Source organism: Neopelma chrysocephalum, unplaced genomic scaffold (assembly GCF_003984885.1).
Source record: "Neopelma chrysocephalum unplaced genomic scaffold, ASM398488v2 Primary Assembly neopelma1_100, whole genome shotgun sequence".
Classification (NCBI taxonomy): domain Eukaryota; kingdom Metazoa; phylum Chordata; class Aves; order Passeriformes; family Pipridae; genus Neopelma; species Neopelma chrysocephalum.
This window is the reverse complement of record NW_020897763.1, coordinates 4,310,075-4,323,664: the sequence shown is the minus strand read 5'-3', so window position 1 is coordinate 4,323,664 and position 13,590 is coordinate 4,310,075. Positions and strand designations below refer to the sequence as shown.

General features: G+C 55.1%; 2 protein-coding genes across 3 annotated transcripts; one reads left to right on the top strand and one right to left on the bottom strand.

Annotated features, from left to right (window-relative positions):
• Positions 1 to 571: 571 nt before the first annotated feature.
• LHFPL5 (LHFPL tetraspan subfamily member 5) lies at positions 572 to 4,533 on the bottom strand. Its single transcript, XM_027695007.1, has 4 exons — positions 4,085 to 4,533; positions 1,519 to 1,755; positions 1,149 to 1,181; positions 572 to 887 (listed from the first exon to the last, which is right to left on the bottom strand). Exons 1-3 carry the CDS (start codon positions 4,494 to 4,496, stop codon positions 1,165 to 1,167), a joined length of 666 nt encoding a protein of 221 aa, XP_027550808.1. The 5' UTR covers positions 4,497 to 4,533; the 3' UTR covers positions 572 to 887; positions 1,149 to 1,164.
• On the top strand, positions 4,464 to 8,097 carry CLPS (colipase). Of its 2 annotated transcripts, none has more exons than XM_027695010.1 (3): positions 4,464 to 7,064; positions 7,679 to 7,801; positions 7,905 to 8,097. In XM_027695010.1, the coding sequence occupies exons 1-3, from the start codon at positions 6,969 to 6,971 to the stop codon at positions 8,010 to 8,012; spliced, it is 327 nt and encodes a 108-aa protein (XP_027550811.1). In that variant the 5' UTR covers positions 4,464 to 6,968; the 3' UTR covers positions 8,013 to 8,097. The 2 variants fall into 2 exon arrangements, with proteins under 2 accessions (XP_027550811.1, XP_027550810.1); XM_027695009.1 differs by having other exon boundaries at positions 7,881 to 8,097.
• Positions 8,098 to 13,590: the final 5,493 nt, after the last annotated feature.

The window sequence follows — 13,590 nt, the reverse complement described above, 5'->3', positions numbered from 1 at the left end:
TTTCTTTAAGTTTGTCGTATCTCTGCTGTCTTCCCTAGCCAAGAATATTAACAAAACCTTCCCAGACACTTTTTTAGAAGGAAACATAAAATTGGAAGGTACTTGTTGGAACTGAATTGAATTGACTGCTACAGGAACCAACAAATTACAGCAAGTAGAAATTAAAATAATGCAGGCTAATTTTGGGTTCTGACGAGGTAAGAGCTGGACAGGATAATGTTCTGCTTTATCTTCTGCAGAAATGGACTGTGCCACAGGCTGCCGTGGGCGGGTGTTGGATGGGATGAGAGATGATGGCTAAATCAAGTTAATGGGGTGGTGCAGTGACTGGCACCATCTGCTGTGGTTTGCAGGTGCTGTTACAGGCCTGCTACAGCCCAGCAGATTGGGTTTTGGTTTTGTTGTTTGGTTTTTCTTTTCCCAGGAAAGTGCCCTTTTGGTTATTGTTGCATAGAGTGGGAAACTGATTCACTGCTCCGATAGGAATTGGCTGTCATCATATTTTTCAAGTAAAAGTGCAGTCTGGGACATGACAGAGGGTTTCCTCTGCCCTGAGCAGACTAGCACAAAATCCAAAACACTGATTTTTATTTTACTTTTTATTCATAAGTAATTTCCTTGAAAGAAGGTGTACAAACCCCACAAAAAAAGCAGCAAATCACTGTCACTCCCCTCGTGCCCAGGACCCCTCTTGCTGATGGACTCAGAAACCCCATGTCCAGTTTGGGCTTTTCCCATCAAATAAACTCCACGAGAGCTGTGAGCCAAGAGCAGCCTCATGGGTGAAGAAAACAGCTGTAGAAAATCCACAGAATTAGATAAGTTTAAATCTCCTAGAAAAGTCACTTTAAAGAAAAGAGCTGATGAAAGAAGAGCTCTGGGTCTCCCTGGGAACAAAAAGAATAAGTCAGTTGTTGCCAAATGGAGTATGACTTCAAATTTTAAGCTTGTGTTATTTCATCATTGGGCAAGGGTTTATGTTTTCCCAGTTCTGGGATGCAAAGCAAAGACTATTTCCTTTCTAACCACAAATAAAACCAATGTGACTATAGCACCAAAACCAGTTGTCAATCGTTTAGTAATCAGAATACAACAGCAACATTATGTATGCTGGGAAGAAACATTAAAAGTCTGTGGATATCACTTACGTGGTAATGAGCTCTGTCAGTCATTTCCCTCCTCTGTAAAACAAAAAGATAATTACAGTGTTAATGGGGTGTGGTATAAAACTGAAAGTACTGGGTGTGTTTTACAGATTTGTTTTCAAAAAGGGAGAAAACAATTTAAAACAGGATGAGGAGCAAGCCCCATGCCTGTGAAAGTTAGTACGGGTCCATTTGGGCTCCTGCCTTGTTCTCCATCAGTCTTCTGCCTGCTGCTGGCTCTCCATCCCTATGAAGCAGTGTGATGACTATGCCAGGAAGGAAGCCAGCATCCTCCCAAATAACAGCAATGAGCTGAGTGGTTGAAACACTGCAGCAGGACAGGACCCCAGAGCTCAGCCCTAGCTGTCTTTACCTTTATTTTCCACTTTGAAATCGGATGGGAGGAGGTTGTCCTGCCGGTTCCCCAGCACAAAGGCCAGGAAGGACAGTATGAGAGCGTCGAGGATCCCAATGATGCAGAGGATGTAGGCCCAGCGCACGGTGCAGGCACCCAGTGTGTATTTGTCTGTCTTGTCCCCACACAGGCGCTTCACCTCGCTCGAGTCCCAGCCGTCAGGGTAGATCAGGCAGCCGATCATCAGCCCAGTAGCTGCAGGGAGAGGGACACACGTTGCCATTGGGAGACATTACAGTGGCCACAAGTTGCGTCCTGAGCTGATACTGGGAGGTGGAGGAGCATGGCTGCAAACGCAGCATTACAAACAGATAAGGCACTAGAGACTGGTTTGCCAGGCTTAAAGGGGCCCTGTGGTTGCCCATCACTGTGGGCTCTGCTCTGTTCCACAGCTGGGGAGGAGCAGGATACAGTATGCTGCCTTCCCACAAGTCAAGGACATGCTGCACCAGCATATCCCATCACTGTGTTGCCCAGGCAACGTCTTTCCTGCCTCTGCATGCATCCTTGGCCATGTCACTTCAAAGGAATGTTTTCTCCAAACAAAACTGGAATAGGTTTAGTCTGTGCAAGATGGAGAACCTTCCTAGCACCCTGCGAGTAGCTGATTTCAGCTTAGGGTTTGCTAAGTTAGAGCTGGTGTTAGCAGCAGCTTTGCAGGCAGATTAATTCTGCTTGTTCAGCTGTGGTGGTTCCAGCCCAGCCACAACACATCAGCTCCTCCTGTGACTGCTCTCAGTGCACCCACGACCTCGACAGCTGATCCAGCCTGGCCCCTGGGCCCTCAGGTCACCTTTGCAGCTTTGCCACAAGAGTTGCAACAACCTCGGTGCTGGCAGGCTGTTGAAGCTCCTGTCCCAAAACCTTGGAAGTACTTTTTTTTTTCCCTCCCAACATGCCAGAAAAACTCTTGTATTTACTGGACAAGAAAAGTGAGTGGGCTTGGGATAAGAGACAAGTTCATCTATAAGGCTTTGGGACATGATTAACAGAGGCCTTTCACATCCTCCACGGTTATCTTGGTGCAGAGCATGGAAGTAATTCGTGGTTTATGTGTTTTGGTGCAGATGCAGGGCTGGTCCTGACTCCTCTCACACAAGAAACAACCCCATGGTGGGACCTCTGGACAAGCAGATGTTTGTCCATGCCCCTCTTGGACATCTGCAGCCTCCTGCAGCAGTGAGATGCACCTTGCCCCACACCAGTGCCTCTTCTCTGTCACTGGGTGCTCAGTAAAACAGAAAACACTTTTGAGGCAGTTGCTTTGTCCTTTGCCGATGTTTTCTTTTTCCTTGGCTTGGGGACAAGCGAGCAGCAAGGCGAGCAGGCAGCTTCCTTGGTCTGCAGGGAAGATTCCTCTTCATCGAAAAGCAGCTGGTTTATTCTGTATTTAATTAATCTTCCCTGTAACTAACTGAGAGGAGAGGCACAGAGAAATGGGGAAAGCTGGAATGAAATAATTTCTGTGAAAATGCACCCTGGTGCACAGCAAAGGCCAGGAAGTGAATCCTCTCTAAGCCCACCCCCTTTGTAAAGTAATTCCTAAAATTCTGCCTGTGACATGTTTCTCTTCCCCCATTCAGAACAAAAAAAATACAGGTAAAAGCCCCAAATACCACAGTAAAGCCTTTCCCTCCTCCAGTTCAGCTCCCCGGGATGCTGAGCTGCCCCAAGCCTCTTATCTAAATCTTTGCTTGAGCTCGCTTCTTTAGCTGGAAGCTGCAGAAACCCTGATGGACGTCTCACAGGGTGTCAGCTGGGCTGTCCCTTCCATGGGAGCTGTGGCATGAATGATTCAGGAGCAGCAAAGGGCTGGGTTGGGTTTCAGCTGAGGCTTTGATCAAAAACAGGAGCTGGGTTACCAGGTGTCTCAAGTGCATTGGGAGAGAGGTGGGGAAGGCTGGAGATCCACAGGGGTGAGCAGAAAAGAGGGAAAATGCGAGTGATGGCACCAAGTCATACAGTCAGTCTCCTCCTCCTCTTCCATCTTCCTAGTACATTATTCCCTGAGCTCACGGAGTTATTAAAATAGCCCAGCAAATGTTATCACTGTCTCCCTGGTTAATTCCTTCAGGATTCCAAACACAGCAGGGAGCTCCATGCCCCAGCCCTGCGGGGTTTTTGTGCTCTCAAACTGATACTCCCAAAGCCACACCCTCGCTGCACGGTGGGGCTGAGCAGGAGCGCTGGCTGGAGGGAAGCTCCTCCAGGTAAGTGGAGCCAAGCCGGGGCCGGGCCGTAGGTGCCATGCGGTTTTGCTGCAGCAGCAGCACCCAGGGGACGCATCGCCCAACATGCAGTGAGTCTGCTGTGTCTCAGCTGCTCTGACAGGCTTTACTTACTACAAACTCCACACTGGTAACCAGTAAGGGAGAGCAAATGGCATGAAGGTGACACAGGTGTCTCTTTACAGGCCAGCCCCGCTCCAAGCAGGGTCGAGGTGGGGGCAGAAAGGGAAAAACGGCTCTGGTCGGATCACGGGCAGCTCCCGGCCCCTCCCGTGCATCGCCCCAGCCCTGCTCACCTGCTGCCAGCTGCATCCAGGCACACACTTTATAGACGGTGGCTGCGTTACAGAAGAAGAAGAGGCTGAAGCAAAGGATGGAGCCAATTATGAGAAAGGTGGATATGCCTACGAAGAACATGGCAGTTTTGAAGGCACTGGAGGGGATGGTGCCGAAGTCGAGGGGGCTGCCCTTGCAGATGAGCTCCCCAGTGAGCGCGTTGCCGATGCAGTAGGAGAAGAGGCCGAAGTAGCCGGCCTGCGGCGTGTCGATGCTGTCGCCGATCCAGTACGGCTGGATGAAGGTCACCACCATCAGGATGGAGAAGCAGAGGGTGAAGAGGGCCCAGAGCACTCCCATGGCCCGCGCATTCCTCACGTAGTTGGTATGGTAGATCCGGGCTGCCTCCTGAGCCGGCAGCAGCTTGGACATGGCGGGGCCCCTGTCCTGCCCCGCTCCCGGGGCGCCCGGCGCGGCCCCGCCCGCCCGGCAGCGGCGGCGGCGGCGGCGGCGGCAGCGGCTGGACCGCCCCGGGGAGCGGTGGCGGTGAGACCTCCCCCACACCCCCAACGAGCCGCGGAGGACCCGGGAGGAGCCGGCACGACCCCCGCCCCCTGAGCCGGGGAGGGCGCGGCGGGAGGCAGGCGGCGCGGCTCCAAGTGCGGTCGCGGGATGCGCTCCTGGGATGGGCCCCCGGTTTGTGCCCCGAGGGTATCCCCTGTGTCCCTGGAATGCTTTCTCGGGATTTGCCCTTTGCCTCCACCGTATGCCCTACCATGCACCCTAGGATAAGCCAAATATCCCCAATGTGCACCCTAGGATCTGCCCTGCGACGTACCCTGGGCTGTGCACCAGAGTGCACCCCGTGCCCTGCTGTGCACTCAGGGGTGCACTCTATCCCCCGCCTTGCCCCCAGAAACGTGCTGTGTGTCCTGCAATGTGCCATGCACACCCAGGATGTGTGGCAGGATGTGCTGGGCTGCACTGTGTAGCCCTGGATGTGTCCCAGGATGCGCCACATGCCCCAGGATGCATGTTGGGATGCACTCTGGGATGTGTCTTGCCCTCCAGTATGTGCCCCAGAATGTGCCAAGGGCTGTGCCATTAGCCTTGGGATCCCACCGGGCTCTGCTGTGTGCCCTAGGATATGTCCCAAATTCTGTGCCTCCTTGGCTGCTCCCTTCCGGCCTCCCAGCCCATGTCACAAGGGTCTTCCCCCACTGGTGGGGAGTACGTAGGGTGCTGCATCACTGGGGTGATGGACTGCAGGCCCTTTGACCCCCCCCATTGTAGCCTAAAATTGGCTCTTAAAGAAACCTGTAAGAGTCAATTTGTGAGTTTTAGAAGCCAGGCATTCTTTATTACAATGCGCTGTATAATCACAGCACTGCCCTGGGAATCAGTTCATCGAAGTGCACACAGAGGTGTCATCTTCACTACAGCTTATATGTCAGCGTTACATGATTATTCATTTTTCGTTCCCTGCATTCTTGTTGCATATTTATGACATTTCTCAACGCTTTTTAGCATGCATACATATCCTTATAAGGTCTTTGAGGGGCTTCATTGATCTCTGTTGGTTGTCTATGTCTGAAACCCCCAAAGTTCTAAGTAACTGCCTTATGAACTTCAAGACAATACACCTGGTTATAGAGGAACAGGGTGTTGCTTGGCTGGCTGTCTCAGTTCCCTTCTTCATTATTTCTTTACTTTGCTTGGTTAGCCCCTTTAAATCACTTGGCTCAGCTATATGTAGTTTCTATGGTACATTCCGCTGTAAAAATTGTTAGTTCTTGTTGCATCTCAAAACTCAGATATCACCATCAGCTCCAGGGCTGACTGGGGCTGCAGGCAGGCAGGGGACCATCCCCACAGTTTCACTGCGGAAAGGGAAATGGCTCATCCTGCTACGAGGACACACCAGAGTGTTAGCCATCACCTGTGGTAGGGCCAGGTCTCTGCCCAATCCCCATATTCCCATGTCCCCATGCCAGAGGAGCATGGGCAGCCCTAGAGCCTGCCCTGACAGGTTGCAGGCACTTGCAGCCACCTTGGGACCTCTCTCCAGGAGCCACATCTGCCTCACATTCCGAGAGACCACACAGGTTCAGCTCCTGTCATGAGGACTGGATGCCACACGCCAGCGACAGCCATAGCCAGCGTCATTCTCGGCATCACCCCTGCAGCTGTCAAAGGTCAGGGCTGCCTGGCCATTAATCATTGCTGGGAACAGCCAAGCATGAAAAGCTGTGCTGTTCACAGGGCTGTTTTCCTTTCATCAGCTACAGCCCCCAAGCACTTAAACATAGAGCAAATATTTGGCAGGGCAGGGTGAGGTTCTGGCCCATGGGCTGGGGACCTTGGTGAGCTCTGGAGCACTGAGAAAGGCCAGCAGGATGCTTGCAGGGGGCTGAGCTCTCTCTTGTATTGCTTGGGTTTCTTGGCATCTGTGATCATACCATTTGAGTGATGGAGGATCTGGTGACAGGCACTTTCTCATGGAACAGAGCTCCTGCCATGGCACCAGGCCTCACTTTGCCTGGGAACCCCCCAGCAGAGCCCAGCAAGGAGGGCATTTCAGAGAACCTCAGCTCTACAACTTGCTGTTGCCAAGGTGAGGGAGAGGAGGGAGGACTGGAAGCATAGGAGTGTCGTTACTTTGCATTCACTTTGGCCAAAGGAGCTGCCAAAGGGCAGGTTGACATCGCCAGCAAGGGACAGTCACCTGGGAATGGGAGCTGGTAGCATTGGTAGCACAGGCATCACTGTTTCCCTGCCCTGGGCGGTGCAGCACTGCCCTAATGCCACGAGTTGAGATGTGATAGGAGCGGCCACGTCAGCTGATGGAGACACTGGCTATAAAACACCTGCTGGCCCCATGGTGGAGGCACAAGGGAGCCCACCATGGCCAACGTGGTGCCTGCCTGCCTGCTCCTGGCCCTGATGCTCCTGGCCCCAGCCCTGTCAGCACAGCAGGAACGAGGGCTCATCTTCAACTTGGTAAGAGGAGACTAACCATGATCTTGGCACAGTGGGGGTTGCTCCAGTGCTGCAATGGGGCACACAGTGCATGGAGTGTTGGAGGTGTCTGCGGTGCTTTGGCCTCTGGCAGCAGTTATGTGAGGGACCCCCAGGATGATGGATGCAGACATCAAGAGCAAAACTTATCGTGTCTGGGAAAACTGAGGCAGGTGGGGATGACATGCTGGGTTTTCCAGAGTTGTGAGGGATCTTGGAGCCCGGAAAAGCAGCTGTGTAAAGGAATAGGGAAGTCATAGAGCGGATGAGACTGAAGGTCTCAGCTGCCTGAGCCAGATAGAACCCCCACCCTGGGTGGCTCACAGGGACTGGGGAAGGGAGACGCTTTCCTGTGGTGTCTCAGCCCTGCTCCCATGAGCCCCACAAAAACAGCACTTCAGTGGGTGGCATTTTGGGCCAGACTGAGGAAATGCTGCAGTCTGGGAGACTCAGGCATGCTGGCAGTAGTGCTGAGCCTGAGCTGAAAGGCAGAGCTGGTGTTTGACACCCACCCAAACCCCCTGGGCCCACAGCTAGGGAGGGATCAAAGGGGGGCAGAGAGGGACCTGGTGCTCAAGCCCTGCCTTGTCATGCAGGACATTGGGGAGCTGTGCCTGCAGAGTGTCCAGTGCAAGAGCGGCTGCTGCCACCGGACCAGTGGCCTCAGCCTGGCTCGATGTGCACCGAAGGCAGCTGAGTTCCAGGAATGCACCCCAAGGGTATGTACTTTTCTGCTCCCAGGGGTGGCTGGGGATGGGGGCATGTCCCCACACTGCACTGTGTCTTGGTTCCCTGCAGAACATCTATGAGGTCTATTACAAGTGTCCCTGTGAGAGTGGCTTGACCTGTGATGCTGATAAGACCATCGTGGGCTCCATTACCAACACCAACTTCGGTGTCTGCAAGGACCCCCAGGGCTTCTACAGGTGATGGTGAAGAAAGAGACCCCATGGAGTCCCTGCCTTTCCCCTTCCCAGGGATGCCTGGATCTGGCTGTGGGAGAATCTGAATAAAGAGCAGCTTCTGCTGAGCTACAAGCCAGCGTTTTCACTCGGCGCAGACCCCCTGGCCCGGGATGGGGACAACAGGGTCAGAAGGTCCTGGAAAAAGCCACAGGAACATGATAGCTTTACCTATATGTGTGTGCAATCATATAATAATCTGGTCTAGGTCAGCAGAGAGCCATGGGGTGAGCTCTGCTCAGGGGGAGTGTTAGCAAAGGGGGTGCAGGGGAGGGGAAGATGCAGCAGCCCCAGGATGTGAGGGAGCTACTTTGGTTGTGCTGGACTTGTTTTATTTCCTGCTGTGGCTGCTCTGATTGGAAACATTTCCTAGAAAAGGTTTGTTGCTAGGGAAGAGGAACTTGCAGGGGGTGTTGAAGTGGGTGCTCAGGGTGTTTGGTGGTCATGTCCACCTCCCATGTCATGCCACACTGCGGGCTCTGGATGAACATGCCTGCACCTCCTCCTCAGGGTGAGCAGATGTGGCCAGGAGGTGAGAGGTCAGCCAGGTGGGAGTCCTTCCTGAAAAGAACCTTGTATGGGCAGCTGTTGTAAATGCCATCGGAGACCCTCATCCAGCACCTCCATCAGCATCTTGTAGAGTATCTTCTCTGGCTGAAAGATGTGCAGGGGCTTTGGGAATTCAGGATGGACCTGGGAAGAGATGGTGCTGGGAGCAGCCCTGGCTCGCAATGAGGTGGCAAATCCCCTAAGCCCTGACCCTGGCAGAGCTGTGCCCTGGGCAGGGTAGCCTGCAGGGTGTGATGCCCAGCTTGGAGTCAGCGTTTTGGGCATGGGGAGGGAGCACAGATGTACTACAGCAGGATGAGGAAGAGGAGGCACCCATCTGGTAGAGCTGAGGAGGGAGCAGGAGATGAAGGGGTCATCAGAGAGGGTGTTCTTGGCTTCTGATGCAGATTTCATGCATGTTTTTCCATCCTTGGGGGCACAGCAACAATCAGGCACCCACAGTGCTGCTTCCCACTGCCCCAAGGGGCTCTGCACCAGCTGGGGAGGCCACAAAGCCTGGGGGCCATACCTTGCAGCTGAGAAGGTGCTGCAGGAAACTTTTTTTCAGGAAAAGGGTGACTGGCAGCTTGATGATCTGAACCTGCAGAAGCACCAGGGACACATCTGGGAGGGTGGCACAGCTTGGAGGGTCCCCACTGTGGCAGCGTGGGGACCTTCTGGTCCCTGAAAGTTTGGCTCAGTGGAGCTACAGGAGAAAATTCTGACCTGGATTTTAATTTTAAACTTGTGGTGGGTGGTGAAAGCTTTGAGAGTCTTGTTCTCATCGTAATGGTGGCCCTGGCAAGAGGCCACCAGGTCAATGTCCTCATCAGTGCACCCCTGGGCGTATGTGGGGTGCTGCCAGCCCTGGGGACAGGGGGACCCTACACTAGCGTAGGGGCAACCTAAGTTGGGAAGGGGGATATGAGCAGGGCATCCTTGTGCAGGCAGGTTTTGCTGCAGCAAGGTTCCTTGTGGGGGGACATGTGGGAGATGCAGCCCCCCAACAGGGACCTTACTTCACACTGGGTAATGGAGAGAAACAAGCATTGGGGTACTCCTTTCTCCCTCAATGCATGGGGTTTAACCCTCCTTGGTTAAAAAGCAATGAGGAGTATGAGACTGAAGGGATGTTGGGGTGGAGTGCAGCCCAAGACCCTTCCCAGCCTCACCCCATCATCAGGATTGCACCCCACTGTCAAACCCCATCCCCTCCTGTTCACCCATGGGGTGCCCCGCTTACCAGGGGAGGTGTGTGGAACATTCCACTGGCCTGAGTGTCCCCCCTTCCTGCCTCCCCTGTGCTCCCCCGCCTGCCCTGGCTGTTGTTACTCGAGGGTACAGGATGTTCTCGCTCAGCTGAGCTCCCCTCCCCCCTCTCTCCCCCCTTTCCGCCAGCCCTTGGCCTTCACCTCTTCTGTCTGCACTGCTTTAACTCTGTTTTTTTTCCAAAACATCTTTTCCTCTTCCTCTTCTCCCGCCTCTTCTTCTTCTTCTTCATTTCTTTTTAATTTCTGCACAGATGCACTGATGCTCCTTCTCTGCCCCTCCCAGGGAGTCCCTGCACCGTCAATTCACTGCATCTCCAGTGGTGTGCCCACACAACGCCCAGCTTTGCAGACATCCCCAGCAAAGATACCCTACTCCCAGCCTTGCAAAACACTCCAAGAAAGAAAGTGTGTGTTGAGCTGCCCCTGGCCCCCATAGTGGAGTTCAGACAGGCAGCAGCCCTGTAGCATCCAGCTTGGGCCAGTGATTTTGGGGGGGTAAGACCCCAGGCACAACCTAATTCCATGCCTCCCCCTCCCCCAGTATACCCCAGTTTGCTGCAGACAGGTGTGATGATGGGACTAATGGTGCAGCTGGGCCAGAGGGGCTCCTGGGATTTAGGTTGGAGGGCACTGGGGATGCCTGTGCTTTAGGGGAGACTTGGGCTGCTTGTGCCTGAGAGGTTGCCCAGAAGCATCTGGGAGTGCACAGAGGTGTTTGGGGGTGCACAGAGGTATCTGGGGCTGCCTGCTTGCTCTTGGTTCTGGGTTTTGTTTCCCCCTCTGTATGCCTTTTCCCCCCAGTGTCGGTTGGGGCATGGCAAAGCAGTGACTGGTGCAATCCAGGGGGCCAGTGGCCCCTCTCATGGTATCCCAAGGTGGCTTTTGGCTGGAGGTGGCCACTACGTGCACAAGGCAGGAGCCGTGGGGATGAATCACATCCTTGCAGGGTGTGGGACACCCCAGCCAGCACCAGGGGCTTGGGAAATCCTAAATCCTCAGGGAGATACCCCAGTCTGCCCGCACCACCCTGTGCTGACATGAGACACCTCAACCTGTGCCCGCAGCAGCAAAGTCCCCATGGCAGGTCCAAGTTGTGAGGCACAATGGGGATGGGGGGGCCTAATCCTATGACTCCCACAACTCCCAGTTGGATTTTCCTAAATCTGAGCCAGGTTTTCACTGTCCATCTCTGCCCTCTTTGATCCCCCCCTAGCTGTGGGCCCAGGGGATTTGGGTGGGTGTCGAACACCAGCTCTGCCTTTCAGCTCAGGTGGCCCTGGAGGACATCCAGGCACCCCACACACCTCCATGAGCCCCTCATGATGTTGTCCAGCAGGGCACAAGTGGAAAAATCCTCAGACTGAATAATTTGCCCTGCTGGAAGAATTAATTAGCGCAATACAGGGATGTGGGGAGGGGGGAGGCTGATGGGCTGCCTCAGCCTCGTGAGAGCTCAACAGTAGGTGCTTTGCCACAGCCACTTTGTGGGGGTGGTGTCAAGCTCGGATCCCCCTTGATGAGTATTTTTAGCATTAAATTCCCTGAAATGCTAGTGAGCGGGGCTGGGGTAGCGAGCCAGCCCCATAGGTGGGAGAGAAGATACTGGGGGGATACCTAGTGTGGCATGGCATTGCTGGGGATGCACTCTGGGGGATGCTGAAAGGGGTGTTAGGGGTGATGCTGGGGGTTGATGCCGCGTGCGATGCCAGGGGCATTGCTGGGGGGAACGCTGGGGGAATGCGGGGGTGATGCCGGGGGCCACACCGGTCTTCACCAGCCAGGGGACCCGAGCGGGACCAGCCGCTTGGAGGTCCCGCAGTGGCCCTGCCCGGTCGCCTCCCCCCGTCTCCCCCGCCCCCTCCCGCCGCTGAGTCAGGCTGTTCCCGGAGCTCCCGCGGCCGGTACATCGCGTCCCCACGCCAAGCCCTGGCACCGCGCCCGCCCGCCCGGTGCTGCTCCCGGCAGGGGCAGGGCCCGGCCCGGCCCCGGCGGCTCCTCCGGGCTCCCGGGCTGCGGCTCCCGGGGGTGGTGGGGCTGAGGTCGGGGGCGAAGCCCCGGGAACTGCCGGCGGGACTTGGGGGGACGCAGCCGTAGCACTGGCCCGAGGATTGCTTGTACATGTCCCTGCCGGGTGTGCCGCGAACCCAGGGCTCCCCGGGCACCCAGCAAGCACTAGGGCACCCGGGGGGAATCTCCCCGGAGTGTTTTCGGGCCTCAGATCCCTCTAGCAGGAGCATCTCCACTGCGGGGCACAGCCTGGCTGCTGAGCGTCCTCGAGGGTATTGCACCCTTCGCCACGCCCGCACCCAACCCAGAAGAGAGGTGCCAGCCTGCACCCTCCCACCCGGACACCCCCGTTCGAGTGGGGCAGGCGAGGAGCCCCAGCCACCCCCAGCCATCCGCCCTCCCCGGCGGAGGCTGGTACAGTTCGTTACGTCCAGACCGGAATGTACTTTGTGTTGGAAGTGGCCACCAGCCAGGACGGCAAAGCCGGACTTTATTTATCCTCCCTGCTCTGGCCCCGCTGCATCCTGCCCTTACTTGTGTGGGGCTGGATCTCCAGCAGGGCTGGGGGAGCCCTAGACTCTGTCCACCCCTCATCTGCTCATCGCCAGCTGGGGAGGACAGGAATTTCCCCCCTTTCCTCAGAAGATAAATAATCTGGGAAAATATTTGTGTCCTTTCAGCTTGTAAAAGCTGTCCCTGGTGTCTGGAAGGAAGTGTCATAGGGAAGATAGGGATGCAGGGATGGGTCCAGCCCCAGCAAAGCCTCTGGCTGGAGGTGCCCCTGTCTTCTGGCAAGAGGGTTTTTTGCGACGGGACCAGGATTTGGATCACAATCCGGTAATTTATGGATTGGAAATACATGTAGAAAGAGCCAGCCCTAGCTGTGATGCAGAATGGAGCAGGATCAAGCCTGTGATGGAGCCAGGGCTTCTCTGGCGGTCCCCATGTGTGGGGTATGTCTTGGCCCCTCTGCTGTTAAAAATTCATTGTAGGAGCCATGAGTCCAAGCTAAGAGAGGGACGGTGTTGCAGCCTCAGGATGGACTGGAGGGGTTGCCCCAGGCTGGGTCTGGCCAGTCATTCCATGACTAGACACAGAATCCCTCCTGTGGCCTTTCCGGTAGGAGGATTTGGGGGGGGTATTTAATACAGAAAGCAGCTTTCCAGCTGCTTTGCACCCCCCCGGGTCAAGTATCCTCATACCAAACGAGTGGTCTTGCACTACTGCCTCCGTTCCCCCATGCCTTCATGTCCACCCTGTCCGTCCATTCCTGCTGCCAGTGCAGCTGCACCTACAGCCAGCAGCGAGGACACAATGTTCTCCTGTACTCTGCTGCCTGTTGTGCAACACCCGGCTGCGCCTCCCATAAACACACAACTTCCCATGACCACGACGCCAGGCTCCTGCCACACTGCACCCCTCTGCCTGAGACAAACTGGGCCCTTGGAGGGGTGCACATACAGGGAGTGCAGGTGGGCGAAGCCACGGCATCATCAGGCTGCAAAAAACTGCTTTGATCCCCCAAATAGGCAATGGGGATCTGGGTACTGGGGGGGAACGATGGATTCGATCCCCCTGGGAAGGGAGCATCTTGCATGGGTCATCTAGCCCAGGACCATTGATTTGTGCTGCCACACACAACATGGAGAAAACCCATTTCTTCCACTCTCCAAGGCTTGAGAGATTGACTGATGTGGCTCTTCACTGTGAAACTGAGGT

Excerpts from the sequence above, each read along its gene's own strand:
- LHFPL5 (XM_027695007.1), bottom strand. The coding sequence starts at position 4,496 with ATGTCCAAGCTGCTGCCGGCTCAGGAGGCAGCCCGGATCTACCATACC. Across the intron at positions 1,756-4,084 it reads CTGGATGCAGCTGGCAGCAG|CTACTGGGCTGATGATCGGC; the intron begins GTGAGCAGGGCT and ends CTCTCCCTGCAG.
- CLPS (XM_027695009.1), top strand. The coding sequence starts at position 6,969 with ATGGCCAACGTGGTGCCTGCCTGCCTGCTCCTGGCCCTGATGCTCCTG. Across the intron at positions 7,065-7,678 it reads GAGGGCTCATCTTCAACTTG|GACATTGGGGAGCTGTGCCT; the intron begins GTAAGAGGAGAC and ends CTTGTCATGCAG. Across the intron at positions 7,802-7,880 it reads TCCAGGAATGCACCCCAAGG|AACATCTATGAGGTCTATTA; the intron begins GTATGTACTTTT and ends GGTTCCCTGCAG.